Source organism: Convolutriloba macropyga, chromosome 15 (genome assembly GCF_964194025.1).
Source record: "Convolutriloba macropyga chromosome 15, txConMacr16.3, whole genome shotgun sequence".
Taxonomy (NCBI): domain Eukaryota; kingdom Metazoa; phylum Xenacoelomorpha; order Acoela; family Convolutidae; genus Convolutriloba; species Convolutriloba macropyga.
In genome coordinates this window covers 757,457-775,098 of record NC_134482.1, presented here as the reverse complement: position 1 = coordinate 775,098, position 17,642 = coordinate 757,457, and the positions used below count along the sequence as shown (strand labels likewise).

Here is a 17,642-nt window from a genome sequence, read left to right as displayed (position 1 = left end):
GTCCAGAATGTCCTAAATTCAAGCTAAAATCTTTTTATAGCTCAAATGAGTTGAGTATGATCTTTTCATAGTACATTTTGGTCGAGCATTGTCTTTTCATAAGTCTGTAACTAGACCTGGGTAGAACAGAATTTCGTACTTGCTATTGAAATTGATGTCCATGTTTCGAAACAGGAATATCAAAAAATGTTGAATAGTGGATGAAAACGACTAACTGGTTTCGAAAACAGATTGAATTCAGATTTCGTTGGTGTCTGTTGAAGAGTTCTTATTTCAATTTGCCAGCAAACTGATTTCAATAGGACCTCGAGATTAATATTTTCAGACATACCCATACTGAAGCCATTTACAAATTGCCAACTCTTCCCAGAACACCTATTCCAAGAAACAACCTGCAAGAAACTATTCGTTAAAAGAAAGCTCTCGTAAAAAAACCTATGTAGTAATTGGTGGTGATCAATAGACCGGAAAAAATTTACTTTTCTCAATTTTTTTGACTTAAATTTTCTATAATTTGCAAATTAGTCATAGATGGAGGAAAACCTCGAGTGTGAAGAGTTTTATGCAAAGTGTAGCTTTACTGGTTACGCATAAAGAAAAAAAGGATCTGTGTTTTTGGTATAGATCAAAATTAAGTATACTATTTGTTCAAGATTGCACAATTCCAAAGGCAGATATTGTGCAGACTTCAGCCCATGGAGATATCTGGGAAAAGGGCATCTCTGCCTTCGGACAACTACCCTCGGATCTCACGGAAAAGAGAGTCAACTTGGACGTCTACCCACAACACCTGCCTCTCATAATGCGTAGTAAGTTACCCAAATATCAAATGTTGCATTTACTAAACTTTCCATCCGACGTCGCTATTAATTTTCTTGGAAAAGATACATCCGGAGCTTTTTCGCATGATGTAGTGCGTTTTCTTTTGTTACGATAACCAACTTATTGCAATCATTTTAATATCTTGATATTATAAAATCTCGCGTTTTTTCGTCTGACAATCTTCTTACACTTGACTTACAAAACTAGTCTGCCTTTTCTAGTGCGCTTGTTTCTCAAAAAGTGACTCGTAAGTTGTCTAATATCTGTGTATAATTTTGTATTTTTGTCGTTAGAAGGCTTCTAGCTGGGGACTGGTTAGCGCCCAAAACTCTATCAAAATTCCGAAAGATTTGTTTGGTGGCTCCTCTTGTAGTTGGGAGTGTACTGTGTTTTCCCCAAAATAGGTTGCTCTCTCGGCTGGTTGAAAACTTCACTCCGGACAATTGAATTAATAATCAAGAATTGCAATACCAGCAATTGATAAAGTTATAGCGAGAAACAAATAACCGAATAACTTCAACAATCCAAAAGTAATTTTTCTATCTAAACTAACTAATAGTTCACACTAATGCAAAACAGTTCAATCAAACAATCCGAAAGTATCCAATACTCATGCAATTCAATTCTTAATCCAATAAATTTTAATAAGTTCTGCCTCCCAGTAGCTACGTTACTGACCAGAAACATATAATTTTCGCAATCACCAATTTTTTATAACTTTGCTGTTCCACTCACTGCACTTACCCAACTAGGTTTTTTTGCAATGAACTCACTAAATAACTAAAATTTTCTCTCTCTGAGAACCAACTCCTCCACTTGAGATTTCTCTTAATTTCGACTGACGAACCGCTGCTTCTCAACCTTGTAAGTCTTTCTCTCAGATTCGCTCTCTCGGGTCTAAAGGTTTTTCTTGTGCTTGAGGGTACTCAACCTTATCTGTTTTTTATCAGCAAAACGTAACGTGTCGTTCCTTTTCAAACATTCTGACCTAACTTATAAGTGTAGTAGTGGGCGTTGAATTTTGAACACGCGCTGTTGTTTATCTAAAGTAAATCTTTGCTTATGATGACCGGAATTCCATGGTTTACTTGGCTTGCAAATTTCAGGATTCACAAAAAATCATGTGCTATGTCACTTAATATTTATACATGCAAGCTAGTATTTATGTTTTCACAGCTATGGATATGTCTGATTGGTCCTAAGGATGCTTTGCTTCCCATTGTGATGTTACAATGTCTGTATTCAACCTTTTTTGAACTATTATCCTTATGATCACAATAGTGGAAAATCAGGGAAACTTTAGATCTTTTAGCATTTTTTTTTGTAGAATGGTCGTCAGCGTTGATACTTTAAACTGAGCGATATAAAATTTGCGTTCTTAACTTTCGAATGTGGTTTTAAGTAGAGATTTCGACTCTGGTAAAAGCATTCCTTCTTTCGTGAAAGTGCAAAAAAATTTTCAGTTATCATCCTTTTTTGTTTGTTTTAAACGCAAAATAAACCACTTTGGGTTAGCGGAAAAAACTCAATCTTTTTCTCAATGCATATGTAATTGTCCAAAGAGTCACAAGTTAAAATTTGAGGTCAGTCGGGCATGAGGAAGTAGGGTTTTCAGGACTTGCAGGGGGGTAGGTAAAAATCTAGACGCTTGGTTTCGTAATTTTTCAGTTTCTCTCTATCAGAAATTCCTTCAAACAGCCCTTGTGCTCCTTTGGACTTGTTAATCTAATCCCTAGAATACTTCAGAGCAATAATTAGTCCCGTCTCATACGTCGATCGAACTCACTTCATAACTCGTTATTTCCACTAAAAATTCTCTTTTTCAAACTTTTTGACCTTTTGAATCTCCGATACTTTTGTTACCGCTTTTTCTTGACAATAATGATTTCCTCCACTGTGTAATTACCAAAACTATAGTATTGTTACTCTTTTCGAGCTCTGATTTTAACTAGACAGTTTGATTTAACCGAAAAACCTCGCTAAATTCGACCTGACTGAGAGAAGTTGAACATAAGAACTCCAACAACTAATTGCATTAATTCCCAAGATCTATACCAAACTTCTCCTGCAAATACAAAACACTATTGAAACAATACTCTCACTAGTTCTCCTCAATTGGGATTACCGGTCTTGGATTCAAAACACTATTGCAATAAAATCTAACACTTTTTCAAATCGTTTTGTTTTCCTTTTCATTTCTTCATGCACGTCCCTTCAACCATCCTTTTCTTTTACTTGATTTTCATTTGGATTCAAACCCGTTTGATGGTTGTGCACAAAAGCCGAACAGTTGCTGAATTACACCAAAAAGTATCGGTTTTTAATGAGTAAAAGTCTTTGCTCCGACCATGCGCAAAATAAAACGTTTAGTTAATCCTTTTTCTCTAACATATAATTTGCTTTGCTTTTGCACACAGTATAGTTTGTGACAACAACGTTACCTCTCTGTCTTTAATTTGTATTCCCCATGCTATGGGTAATCGTTGGAGGCTAACAAACATGTTTTTCGTTGGAAAAATACAATAAATTTGGCCGACAAATCCTTCAAAGCATATCTTTTGTTTGTTTCCCTTTTTTATGCACTACTTTTTCCTAATTAACATACCCTCTATGTCCTTCCTGAAAATATTAAACACTAACCCCAATCTTGTAACTAATTATAGGTAATAAATATTCACTTTTATTATACCAAAATGGCTTTTTGGTGGTGCATTTTTGGGACTTGGGGGGAATTCATATATTAAAACTTCATTGCTTTTCCCAAGCCCTTCCATTCTTTTTTCTGGTGTATTCATACTTGGTTTCTTCCGTTTAATGACCTCGGAGTTTGGTTCTGACTACTTCTGACAACTTGATCACTCTGCAAATCTAGTCTCTGCGTTGTTTGCTTAACAAACAATTAATCAATTCGCTTCCACTTAAATCGCTCAAGTTTGTTCCTTTGGTTTACATTGTCAATATTCTCAAGATTAGCTCCTAAACTCTGCAAATAATTAGTATTTCAAAATCCAAGTCCCTCTCTCAACTAGGGGTTAAGGACCCATGATTCATATCAATTCCACACTCCTCCCTTCTAGACTATTATTCTCACGAATAAAAAAAATCCGTTGGTCCCTGAGTACTAGCACACCCTCTCCTTTGCACAAAAAGTTTTTTTGTTTAGAAACTTAGTAAACCTACGTTAGTTCGAAACATTTAAATAGATCTGCAAGTAAATGAAGATTAGGAAATTCCCAGAGCACCGTTAACTGATTAGATAATAACTAGAAATATAAGCATGATCATATATATGAGTAACTCAGTCAACCAACTCATTTTAAAGAAACAACACTGGCCGAAAAGAAACTCACAATCAAAACAATCCTTGACCAAGAACCCCAAATCTGTCTAATCTCAACCTAATTCCGAACATTGCAATCAACTTGGCCATCTTTTTCCCGTAATTTTTTTTTCTTTAGAGCATATGCACTACAGTATTAACAGCAGATTTATTGGTTCCATTATAAGCTTCTAGTTTAATATACGGCATAATAACTCCCATTTGTAAGAGCAGCATTGTCAGATCACAATTACTTGCTCTCACATCAGACAGTTCAACTTTACCAACTTTGTCAACGCTGCTTTCTTCCTCCGATGCTTGAATGGATGACCGCCTCCAATCTCATTCTTTGACTTTTTCTTTCGCTTGGAGAAGAACTAAACGACACCTCCCTCTTATATTTCACTCTCTCTTCTTGGCCGGATAAGCCTTTTGACAACTGATTCCAATCAGTTTCAATTGCTTTCTTGACTTCGAAATCCGAGGTTTGTTTCTGTTCCTTATCTCGCTTCGAAAAAGAACTCTTGAAGTGTACTGGCACTACATTCTCTCCAAAACCAAATTCACAAGCGTTTCCTACAACAATGGCGGCAACGTTTGAGTGATCGTTTTCTTTTTTGTCTGTTTCAACAATTGCGCATTGTTCCCAAATCCTGGTGAAAAAAATTTTGCCAAATTTTGCTGGTGTAGTCAATTTTTTTTCTTGCTCAATTCTGGAAATCCATCCGCGCATGCCTTTGCAACCGTGCTTTCACAACTCTCAGTCGCTTCATAACACACCTCGTCCGCTAGAAAAGTTACATGCCTCTCTTCTAAGTTATTACATTTTCCTCCCAATGACATTACGCTCAAATCAAATCCATCTCTCTCTTGCGACGCAAGGCTACCTGACTCTTGATGTAGTTCAGTAGCAATCGGGTGGCTACTAAACTTACTTCCCGTTGCCGAATCAAGAACGCGTTCTTGGGCAGAAGTCAAATGTGGCATACCTGTTTCTCCAAGTGACCGGACTTACCGGACCGTTTCTGTAAGGACCGGATGTGATGTAATCAGAGGCTCTCAACCCTTTAGAGCACTGTTTTCCAACTGTCAATCCATTTTTGGTAGTCAACTCAATCGATTCAGAGTTAATATGCCGCTCACAAATGTTTTGAAGGAATACATTGTCGTCCATGCATTCAAATTTGTTTTCATCGTCGCTATCGAAGAATCTGTAGACATCGCTAAGATCGTCTTCACTTATATTTGCATCGCCCTCCAACTTACTGTTAGCTGTTTCCTCGAGTGCTTCACTTCTCTGTTCTGCAACTTTTCTGTTCTTACCAACGTCCCACCGTGCAAAACATCGAACCATCATCTCCTTGAACTGTTCTTCTTCAGATTTTGTTTTTGTCGTAATCTGCTGTTCGATTTCTCCATCGAAATTGATTTTGCGACTGCCTCCAATGACATTCAAATCAGCCAGAGTCTCCGCACTGGACAGAGTGTCAATCTGCTTTGAAGTGATTCTCTTCTAGCACTGCTTTTACTCCGAAACCAACAGCTTCAATGGGAGACCAACGTTTAGTCAAAGAATTTTTCGGTGGCTTTTTCTTCATCACTGATTTGAGGATAATATCGGTTTTCACTTGAGCGTCTTTCTTTTTGTCTGATTTTGGAGTCCGCTCTCGGCGCGGTAACTCAACTCCTCTTTGTCAACAACGTCACCTGGAATAACTGGTCTGTCAATTTCACACTTTTAAGCTGCTTTCTCGTATTCCTGTTTCTCTGTCAAGTATCTCTTAAACGCGTCCTCATAAAACTGTGGGTTATTGGACAGTCTCAGATCAAAGAAGTACAAAGTTTCTTGAAGAGTCCAGGCGCGATTTCTTTGATCGGTTTTCCAAAATCCACGCGGCAAATAATTTAAAGCATCAAGAGCCCAACCACACAACTTGTCTGGTAGAAACCTCTTCACCTCTTCTTCTGAACACATGAAAACTTCACAAACATCTAATTAACACTCACGCCAGTCCTCACAAACTTCATGGCCAGGCGAAGGAAACTGTTTTATTAATCCGAAACCTGACATTGTTCTCCGAAATCTTCACTCTACTCTGAATGCTCCTCTGAGGCTTCAATTTCTGCTGCTATTCTTCTCGGCTCTTCTTCTCGTCTCCTTGTCTGAGAAAGCTCTTCAATCTATCTGCTCGCGTGCTTCCACCGCTACGCTGAGTTGGGATCCTCGTCCCGAGAAAAATCACTGACTGTCTTCCAAAATTACCCTCTCCTGGAAATATCTGTCTCTGTTGCTCAAATTATCTCAATCTGCTTCGTTCCACAAAACTTGTAATCTCTTTCTGACTATCGTCAACGTGTTCCTCGACTTGCTCTGCGTCGGAAGTCGCCAGCTTTAAGCACTTGTTGTAAGTTTATCACAACTCTCTTCACACTCGTATTCAAATCTTCTGAATAACTCCTTTTTTAACAAGAGAGCCCACCCAGGAGCGCCACTGTAGAATTTTGTATTTTTTTCGTTAGAAGGCTTCTAGCTGGGGACTGGCTAGCGCTCAAAACTCTATCAAAATTCCGAAAGATTTGTTTGATGGCTCCTCTTGTAGTAGGGAAGGTACTGTATTGTCCCCAAAATAAATTGCTCTCTCGGCTGGTTGAAAACTTCACTCCGGATATTTGTATTAATAATCAAGAATTGCAATACCAGCAACTGATAAAGTTACAGCCAGAAACAAATAACTGAATAACTTCAACAATCCAAAAGTAATTTTGCTATCTAAACTAACTAATAGTTCACATTAATGCAAACCAGTTCAATCAAACTATCCACAAGTATCCAATACTCATGCAATTCTCTTCCTAATCCAATTAATTTTAAGAAGTTCTGCCTCCCAGTAGCTACGTTATTGACCAGAGACCTATAATTTTCGCAATCACCAATTTTTTATAACTTTGCTGTTCCAATCACTGCACTCACCCAACTAGGTTCTTTCGCAATGAACTCACTAAATAAATAAATTTTTCTCTCTCTGAGAACCAACTCCTCCACTTGAGCTTTCTCTTAATTTCGATTGACGAACTGCGGCTTCTCAACCTCGTAAGTCTTTCTCTCAGACTCGCTCTCTCGCGTCTAATGGTTTTTCTTGTGCTTGAGGGTACTCAACCTTATCAGTTTGTTATCAGCAAAACGTAACGTGTCTTTCCTTCCCGAACATTCTGACCTAACGTATAAGTGTAGTAGTGGGCGCAGAATATTGGCCACGCGCTGTAGTTTATCTAAAGTAAATGTTTGCTTACGATGACCGGAATTCCCTGGTTTACTTGGCTTGCAAATTTCAGGATTCACAAAAAATCATATGCTATATCACTTAATATTTATACATGCAAGCTAGTTTTTATGTTTTCACAGCTATGGATATGTCTGATTGGTCCTAAAGATGCTTTGCTTCCCATTATGGTGTTACAATGTCTGTATTCAACCATTTTTGAACTATTCTCCTTATGATCACAATAGTGGAATAATCAGGGAAACTTTAGATCTTTTTGCATTTTTCTTTGTAGAATAGTCGTCAGCGTTGATACTTTAAACTGAGCATTATATAATTTGCGGTCTTAACTTTTAAATGTGGTTTTGGGTAGAGATTTCGACTCTGGTAAAAGTATTCCTTCTTTAGTGAAAGTACAAAAAAAATTCAGTTATCATCTCTTTTTTTGTTTGTTTTAAACGCAAAATAAACCATTTTGGTTTAGCGGAAAAAGCTAGCTCTTTTTCTCAATGCATATGTAATTGTCCAAAGAGTCACAAATTAAAATTTGAGGTCAATCGGGCTTGAGGAAGTAGTGTTTTCAGGACTTGCGGGGGCTTGGTGAAATTCTAAACGCTTGGTTTCGTAACTTTTGAGTTTCTCTCTATCAGAAATTCCTTCAAACAGCCCTTGTGCTCCTTTGGACTTGTTAATCTAATCCCTAGAATACTTCAGAGCAATAATTAGTCCCGTCTCAAACGTCGAACTCACTTCATAACTCGTTATTTTCACAAAAATTCTCCTTTTTAAACTTTTTGACCTTTTGAACCTCCAATACTTCTGTTACCGCTTTTTTTGACAGTAATGATTTCCTCCACTGTGTACTTACCAACACTATAGTATTGTTATTCTTTTCAAGCTCTGATTTTAACTAGACAATTTGATTTAACTGAAAAACCTCGCTAAATTCGACCTGACTGACAGAATTTGAACATAAGAACTCCAACAACTAATTGCATTAATTCCCAAGATCTATACCACACTTCTCCTGCAAATACAAAACAATATTGAAAAAATGCTCTCACTAGTTTTCCTCAATTGGGATTACCGGTCTTGGATTCAAAACACTATTATTAAAATCTAACACTTTTTCAAATCGTTTTGTTTTCCTTTTCATTTCTTCATGCATGTCCCTTCAACCATCCTTTACTTTTATTTGATTTTAATATGGATTCCAACCCGTTTGATTGTTGTGCAGAAAAACCAAACACTTGCTGAATTACATCATAAAAGTATCGGTTTTTAATGAGTAAAAGTCTTTGCTCCGACCATGCGCAAAATAAAACGTTTGGTTAATCCTTTTTCTTTAACATATAATTTGATTTGCTTTTGCACACAGTATGGTTTGTGACAACAACTTTACCTCTCTGTCTTCAATTCGTATTCCCCATGCTATGGGTAATCGTTGGAGGCTAACAAACATGTTTTTCGTTGGAAAAATACAATAAATTTGGCCGACAAATCCTTCAAAGCATATCTTTTGTTTGTTTCCCTTTTTTATGCACTACTTTTTCCTAATTAAAATACCCTTTATATCCTTCCTGAAAATATTAAACACTAACCCCAAACTTGGAACTAATTATAGGTAATAAAAATTCACTTTTATTATACCAAAATGGCTTTTTGGTGGTGCATTTTTGGGACTTGGAGGGAATTCATATATTAAAACTTCATTGCTTTTCCCAAGCGCTTCCATTCTTTTTTTCTGGTGTATTCATACTTGGTTTCTTCCGTTTAATGACCTCGGAGTTTGGTTGTGACTATTTCTGACAACTTGGTCACTTTTCAAATCTAGTCTCTGCGTTGTTTGCTTAACAAACAATTAATCAATTCGCTTCAACTTAAATCGCTCAAGTTTTTTCCTTTGGTTTACATTGCCAATATTCTCAAGATTAGCTCCTAAACTCTGCAAATTAATTAAAGTAGATTAAAGTAATCAGTAAAGCAGATTAAAGTAAAGCAGATTAAAGTAATCTGCGGCGTGACCTCGTGGGTCTTTTCAGACTGTACCTGGACTCTGCAACGGTTCTCAACAGACTGTACAGGCTCTGGAAGGAGGTCTGTTCAGACTATACTGGTCAAAGTGCCAAAGACTCCAGACTCTCTGAGTCTAAAAACTACACTACAGTCTGAATATTGTCTGACGAGGGAACAGTCCAGAACTTGCAAAGTCTGATCAGGCTTTGATCAGACTGTACAGGTTCTGGACTGTTTCCTCGGACTGTTCCCTGGACACACACGCACACACGCTCACACACACATACGAACCGCGTGAAGTGGGAATTGCCATTCAGTCATCTAACAAGTCTAAACAGGTTTTTTAAACTTGATCGCTAAAGTTGTTATCGTCATTTTGTTCATTTTTCAGCGCATGTGACCGACTTTCGCTCCAAGATTAAAATGAAGAAACATATCTGGAATCATGCAAAGGTGGTGTTTGATTACCTAACTCAGAACACAACCAATTGCAGAGCTCCAGACTGTGTGTTAGCAGCTGTTCATATTCGCATGGGGGATTACGCCACTCATTTGGTGAAAATGGGCTTTAAACCCGATTTGATGAAGACCGATTACCTGCCGAATGCATTCAACTATACAATCTCAAATTATAAGGTGGGAATTTCCTGTCAACTGAATTTTTTATTCAAAATTGATCCAAAATTTTTTGGTCCAAATAAGGCCTTCAATTATACTTATCTCAAATTATAAGGCGGGAATTTTCGGTCAACTAAATTTTTCACCAAAATTGCTACTCAACGAAATCTTTGGTGTAAAAGCCCAATATGTAGAAACTTTCAGCTTCAACTCACGATCTAATGGACACATTTTATAGGTTTCTCGCATTAAAGCAAATTTGTCGAAATCAACGACGCAATGCGAATATCACCGACCAAACTGTCGTTCCTTCGTCGCTGATTCGTAAAGCGAATTTTAGGGACAAAAGCAATGCTAAATTTAGCGACTAATACCCCCGAATCAAAAGATTATCAAATGATTATTAGTCTTGATACAAGGATTAGAGTCAATTACACTTTGTCGCTGGATTGCGCGCACTGTAAAATGGGAAAAGTACCGACCTATACAAAAAAAATTCGAGCGCCTCGGACTTCTTCGTACTCGCTTATTCTCCTAATCTTAATACGTTTGTGCGGTAAACAACAATATTGCTGAGTATATATAATGAAGCAAATGCGAAAAACCAATGAAATAGAGCCTGTTAAAGTTCCTTGAAAAATAACAGTCGGGGTGATGTAAAAAATGAGCGAACGAATGAGCCCAAGAAGAGCAAAACACCTTGTAAACAATGTGTTCAAAGATCGGAAACCCAAAAAAATGCTTCAGTGTAACCCATAACTGTTTCCTTTCGCTAAGATACAAATTTATGAAGAATAGTCAGTAGAAATTTTATAATAAAAGAATTTTGTCAGGATATTCAGCACACGAAGTCTGTTTGAAGAGAAGACTTAAGTTTTTTTTTATCGAAATGGAGTACTAAAATGCTCAGTAAGTCCTTGTAATCCTAACGGATTATTATTTTTGCTGATAACATTAGAGTGCTTATCTCGTCGGAATTCTTTAAGTAATTGGAAATGGAAAACATTTTCTTCAAAAGCATACAAACATTTGAGTTCAGGACAACCAATCATTTTTTTTGGGGGGAGGGGGGCTGCAATACGGTCAGATGGATAGAATTTGTTTGCTGGATGTCCAAGCAAGTTAAATAGGATATTTGTAGATTTGAACAGCTGCGAAGCAAAAGAGTTTTTTCCGGACAATAAATTTAAACAGATTAATGCTCCTCTTGCTAAAATCAAAGATTATAGGCAATTTCCTCCGGAAAAGGAGTCATAGATGCTGAAGGAGTCATAGATGCTTGTCAGCATGTAGACCGAATGAAAATCCTAGGACAAAGTCATGACCGATTTTCGCGCAGTCACTACAAATGACTTTTTGGTGAAGTGACTGGAAGAAGAATTGGGGGACATTAGAAACGAGGAATGGCCTAAAAGTATAAGAAAAATATGAATCATATGTCTTACCTGAACCTTTTTGAAGTAAGAAAAAAATAGTCAAAAGCGAATATCTCTGTACAAATGTGGTCAAAGTTATTCATCTTAAAGTTATTGCTCAGAAACCGTGGGTCTGTTTTTGATGTCGGGTGAATACATTTTTGTGTTTCAGAATGTCGTATTCCTAATGTTTGGAGAGAATGACGCTGAGTTGAGACAGTATCTCAATTCTCACATGTCTTCATTTCCGTCATCCATTAGAATGGTTATTGTTGGACCAGAAAGAGATCGAATGCTTGGAGCTGATAAGAAAGAACTGAGCCTCGGTAAGTCGGAGAGACTCTAGTTTTGCGAACCAGGGTCGAGAAAACGTTTGTAAGTGTTTATGTAAAGATCTGAGCTGACGATTGATGAAACAAAAAAAATTTCTAGGCTATATCATAGTTTTAAGGATTAAACAAGAGTTGCGCTGATTAGGTCAGTTTTTAAATTCTTCAAGTATTAGATAAATCTGTGAAAGAACTGTGCTTTATCTTTGAAATTTCTGAAATATTACGGATTTATTTAAGATATGAGTTGAATCGTCGTTTGGTCAGAGGAATATATATCTGACAGGAGGATCTTTCACGTTTTTATTGAAAATTGAACTTGAAATGAAGATTTATGACTTTGTGCAAGTGTTGAAACAATAAGACAATCAATTGCTGTAGATTCAGTGCAAAAAATACATCACAGAAATTCAATTCGAGCAGTTTTCTTTGTTCTGCAACTTCCTAAAAACAAATGTCGGTCTTCCTAAAACAACTCGTATATTTTAAAAATTGAAATTGTTCGTTGAAGACAAATCAATTTCATATTTCTGACTGTCGTTGAAAACTTTGCTGTGTGGATTGGAGCTATTAGCTTCTATATGTTTCATTCCGAAGTAAAAAATTACCAACAAAATAATGAAGTTTTGTTACTATGTGAGGTTCAATCTAACAAGTTAATTTTTTAGCTGTGGGAAACGTAACCTGATTTCTTGAAAATTTGCGCTTGGTAAGATATACACAAGATCCTGGAAGCCCTTTTTCTGTGCTGAAAACAAAATCTTAATATAGCTTTTATTAATAAAACAATTTTTAACGGATTTTTATCGGGGTCATACGGTATATGTGTGAAAGAAAAACTTTAGCGGAAAAACTGTCTATTCTGGAAAAAGCTGTCTGTACACAAATTTTTCAGCCAACACAATAAAGAAATGCTACGAAACTAGTCTGATGTGTTAAATTTTCTTTGAAACTACCAACACCTGGCCCCCCAGACACAATCAGCACTGAACCATTAGCCATTGTTATTGTTCCCACCTCACTTGTGGATGGAGGAACTATATACTTAAATGGGTTTTCTTGTTCAGTCAATTTTAGCCGATCGATATATTCACTGTAGAGAAATGTGAGTGGTATCCTTAAAAAGCTGGTCCAGCGTAGAGCTAGGAATTTTTTTTTTTTGAAATTTGCTTTTCCGAGGAGTTATCGGGGTTTTAAATTTTGTGTGAACACCGGACATTCGGACGATTTTGTTCAATTTTTAGCTTATTTTTAGTTCAGATTAAGATTTTTTCTAAAGAAATATCAATTCAAATTTACATTTCTCGCTACTCAATGAAAAAATTTTCCATTTATAATAGAGGAAAGGCGAGAAAAGCGGTAGTTTGGGTCTCATGGCTAAGTTTACTATATAACATAAAACTCGAAATCTCGTTGATAGCTGTTTCTTTTAGAATTTTTTTTGTTTTTAAAGTCACTTATAGACTAGTCAGTTTCCATATCGAGATTCAGTTATTAACCATTGTCATATACAGTCAAATGAAGCAAAATGAACAAAATATTCGTTTTCGAGCGATCACACTTGTTTTCTTTTGACTTCTACTCTAACTTTTTGTAATTTTTAATGAATTTCTGAACTTCTTGCTGAGATTTTACTAAGTTTTTGAAGTCCTATAGCATAAAGCTGTTGACCAAAAAGGCAGGAGGCTCCTTAATGAGCATTAACTGAAACTATCTAGAGCTTTGAGGGACATCTAATGGCTCTTAATTCATTAAAAATAATTTTTCGAATTTTCTTTGAATATCATATACATTGATCTCAAACCTATTTCTTCAATTCTATGTCATTTTTAGTAGAAAGAGGCCTTTTTCTTTTCTAATGCGAACAAAATTAATCTGGATACCAATTTGGAGTTCTAATTAATGGTTGTATGACTTCAATGCCACGAGTTTTCATATATTTTTTTAAAAAAAATTTGGGTTTTTTCTCATTATTTTGGTTTCCATTGAAATATTATAAGATTATATTAACACTGATAGTTCTCCTTTGCTTAGAAAAAACGTTCAAATGATCATAGAGAATTTTTTTAGAGAAAGGCTTTCGATTTAATTGGCTTACACATTTTCTTCTCGCATTTTTCTATTGAGTTTTTGGTTTTCGCCTGTTTTTATTGTTGTTTTCATAAACATAAGATTTATTGTGACATCATAAATGATGAATTATGAATAGCAAACATCATAGTTTTCCCGTCGAGGCATTATTTAGCGTTTTTATTGATTTCCTTTGAAAGCTATTGAATTTATGTCGTTGATATTACGTGTCTTTCGTAAAAACTGCATGATTTTGATATACCTATTCATATTTGTTGATTTTCTGACGTCATTTTTTAACGAAGAAGCATCCCATTGTTGTTTTGAAATAATTGAAGATAGAATAATTACTTAAAAGTTTATAATTGAATGGCTTCGTGATTTATCGTTTATGACAGTCTTTTATTCTTTCTCAAGTCGTGAAACTCGAAGAGGTCTCACAGGCTTCTAATCGAAGACTGCCCAAATAATGCTACGCAATTTTGTCAGTGAATCGCTCTTAAAAGTATGAATTTAGTTGTTTTCGATAATATTTTAGATTTTTCAGTTCTTGTTGCCCTTTTCTAAGAATGATGTTTTTAGCATATTCGCGTAGTAAACGATCCAAATGATTTTCAAATAAGGACCAAGTGAACTTATTCAATTACTCAGTACTTTTTTAGTTTAATTAGTATAGATCATAATTGAAATAAGAGAAATAATATTGAGATTAATCTAATTTTTTAATGGCTCAAATAATTTGTTTTTTCGCAAATCGTTTGTCTTTTTTATTAGTTTTTCTACAACTTAACTTCGTTTGTATGGATCAGTCTAAAAAATTACAGTTCCTATCGATTTTGTACTGATTTTTTGCTACGTGATCATGAATTATTTTATGTTAATGGTTTTTGAGACGTATGAAGTTATGAGACATTTTAAAAAATGTTGACTGAATTTTAACTTTTGCCTCATTATTTCTTCTTGTCGACTTTCTAACTAGTCCCGTTAGGGAAAAGTCATATCTGCCTTGTAGTTAAGAAAAAGTGATTGTTTAGCTAATGTTTCTTCTGATTGCATTTTGACGTTATCACAAGGTGCTTTTAAATTTAGATTTTGAGGCTTTGTCGCGAAATTTTGTTTTTGCTGATTTTGTTGTTTGTTTTGTTCTCGTAGTTTATTTAATGCAGATCTCGTGAGCGCTTTAATAAGGCACGGGATTATGCAATTCAATTTTTAGCTTGAATATGTAAAAATTTTTTAAACTCAAACATTAAATTTTGATTATCGCTACATTTGGTTGACAAATAAGTCAAAATGTAGATGAGCTCGAATCGGAACATCATGTGCAATCGCGCACATTAACGAGCCTCTTGTTCGGTTCTGTTTTCTTATTCTGACGCGTGCTATGATCTTCACATAGTTCAGACCAGTGTTATGTTACAGAGCAAAATAATCGTCTATATTTACTTTTTCTGAGCCTTGGTGAGAAAAATGAAGCTGATGTCCCCATGGACAATGAAAAGGCATTGTAGGTATTATTTTCTAAAATAAGTTTTGCGAAAAACAAGCATATAAGCTCATTGCTTTTTTTTTTTAAAAAAGTATCGAATGCTACCAAGACACAGTTTTGAGCCGACGAAATTGGAGTCCAAGGTTTCTGTACTGATATGCAATCAGGGTCCGTGTATTGGGAACAATTGTCTGCTATTTTTCTGATATAACTTTCATCCATCGATGGGGTTTTGATTTCTATGAAAGCTCACTTGATTACCTGATTGGAGAAAACCAAAGAAACCTCAGAGGTGAAATTTTGTGGAAAATCTATAAAATAGATCCAGTTTATGTTAGCTGACTTTAATTCGCTAAGCTGGGGGGGGGGGACACAAACGGGAAGGATCCGAGAAAGATATTAACTGTATTCTAGGTTTTTTTGGCACACGGGGTTTGAGTTTTCACATTAAAGATTTTGTGACTGTTTGCTTCCATGAAGTTGAAACTAAATGTGACTTAAAAATTTAATGGAGTACATAAGAGCTGCGATGTTTAGGTGTGGACTTTGCAGTAATGTCAATGGTGGATGTGTTGATTATGACTTATGGTAGCTTTGGACTGTTTGCAGCACTCCTCACAAAAGTCAAACATGAGGTACATCCCGGTCGCGGAAAATCGGGAAAATATGGAAGATAAGCGGTGAAAAGTTGGGTTTTCTTTACCGCAAATTTCTTACATAATTTTGCGGTGAAATGCGGTGAAATTATGTAATTTTACCGTTAGATAAAGCGGTGATCTTGTAAAAATTCACCACGTTTCACCGCTTACATATTACCGGCCTTACACGGATCCGAACCTCTCCCCTCCTGATTTTCAGCCACTTCTTCTTCCACTGCGAAAGCACTCACGAAACATTTATATAAAAACGCTTATTTATTTTTAATTCATATCAAATTCACTCTACTTTCTGTAAAACATGCGCGTCGAAATTTTGTAAAATTAGCGGTGAAATTGCAGTAGTTAGCGATGAAATTTGATGATTTTTTATTATCAGTTCACCGCTTACTCTAGTGGTCAAATTACATAATTTCACCGCTTAAAAATAGTTTAAAAAGATATATGATTAATTGTGAGTAAATTTTCCATGCGCCTTTTAATAATGGTATTATAACTTTTTTGGACAAAAAAAAATTGAAGCGTTTTATAAGCAGTGAAATTATGTTATTTCACCATTAGGTGAAGCGGCGAATTTATGTAATCTCCCCGCATTCATTGCCGATATCACACAATTTTAACACTTTTTACTAAGCGGTGAATTTATTTAAATTCACCAATAAGTTAAGCAGTGAAATTATGTATTTTTTTAATTACGTTCACAACTTATCTCACATAATTTGGACACTTTTTTATAGCTGCGATGCTGCATGCTGAGCGGAGCTATATTGCGGTGCTCTTGGTTTTTTACAATTCAAAGAATTTGAATTGTGTTGGGGCGCTCTTTTTTTAAAGATCTGTTCACACAACTTCATCATTTTTGAACTCAAAATGGAGTAGTGATTTTGATAACGCCAAATAAAGAGAAAAAGCGAGTCATTGATTTTCTGCTTTTTGTTTGTTTTTTAGAAATGCTTTTCCCATGTCACTGAGAGTCCGTTCTAGGTGTAGTTTTCTGTTTAGTCAATTAAAATTCTTTGAATTGTACGTCAGGACTTACGGGATTCAAGTTTCTTCCGGGAAGAATATACTTGCTGTTCACGAGAAGTATTGCTTTTGATATAGCTCTTAGTAGAGTTACAATGAACTTCCAAAGGTTTTAAACCACTACTGGGAATTCAACTGGTTTTTTTTGGCTAAACTAACTAACGTTATGCAACAGAACAAATACACAACGTAATGCTCTACCAGGGACATTGATTTTACCAGAGCCAATGGAGAAATAACGTGGAAAAGAGTGTAAAGAGTGTAAAAAATGTGTTTACGCCGTTAGTGTAAACCTAAAGTGTTTTCAAGTGTGTAATAAGAGTGGGCGAAAAAGTCTAAGGAGTGTAAAAATAAGTGTAACGTCTTCAAAGTTAAACTCTTCCACTCTTTTCCCTGTTAAATACAACCGAAATTCACTTGAAATCCTAGTTCTCGCTTAATAACGTAAGAATGTGGGTGGACAACTCAGCCCGGGACAGCAACGTCTCTTGCATCCTTTCACGGACGCTGCGATAAATTATTTTGAAGAAAACCGGCCCAACTAAAACAACGATAATTCTTCCCACGTTTTCATTAAAAAAATACAACTTTATGCCGCAATAAGCCCCACTTTTCATACTCA

General features: G+C 35.8%; 1 protein-coding gene across 1 annotated transcript; it reads left to right on the top strand.

The window, feature by feature from the left end:
- The first annotated feature begins 9,840 nt into the window (after positions 1-9,840).
- On the top strand, positions 9,841-16,015 carry LOC142354539 (uncharacterized). The gene is made up of 3 exons (XM_075406857.1): positions 9,841-10,053; positions 11,623-11,776; positions 15,876-16,015. The coding sequence occupies exons 1-3, from the start codon at positions 9,841-9,843 to the stop codon at positions 16,013-16,015; spliced, it is 507 nt and encodes a 168-aa protein (XP_075262972.1).
- The last annotated feature ends 1,627 nt before the right edge of the window (positions 16,016-17,642 follow it).

Excerpts from the sequence above, each read along its gene's own strand:
- LOC142354539 (XM_075406857.1), top strand. The coding sequence starts at position 9,841 with ATGAAGAAACATATCTGGAATCATGCAAAGGTGGTGTTTGATTACCTA. Across the intron at positions 10,054-11,622 it reads ATACAATCTCAAATTATAAG|AATGTCGTATTCCTAATGTT; the intron begins GTGGGAATTTCC and ends TTTGTGTTTCAG. Across the intron at positions 11,777-15,875 it reads TAAGAAAGAACTGAGCCTCG|GTGTGGACTTTGCAGTAATG; the intron begins GTAAGTCGGAGA and ends TGCGATGTTTAG.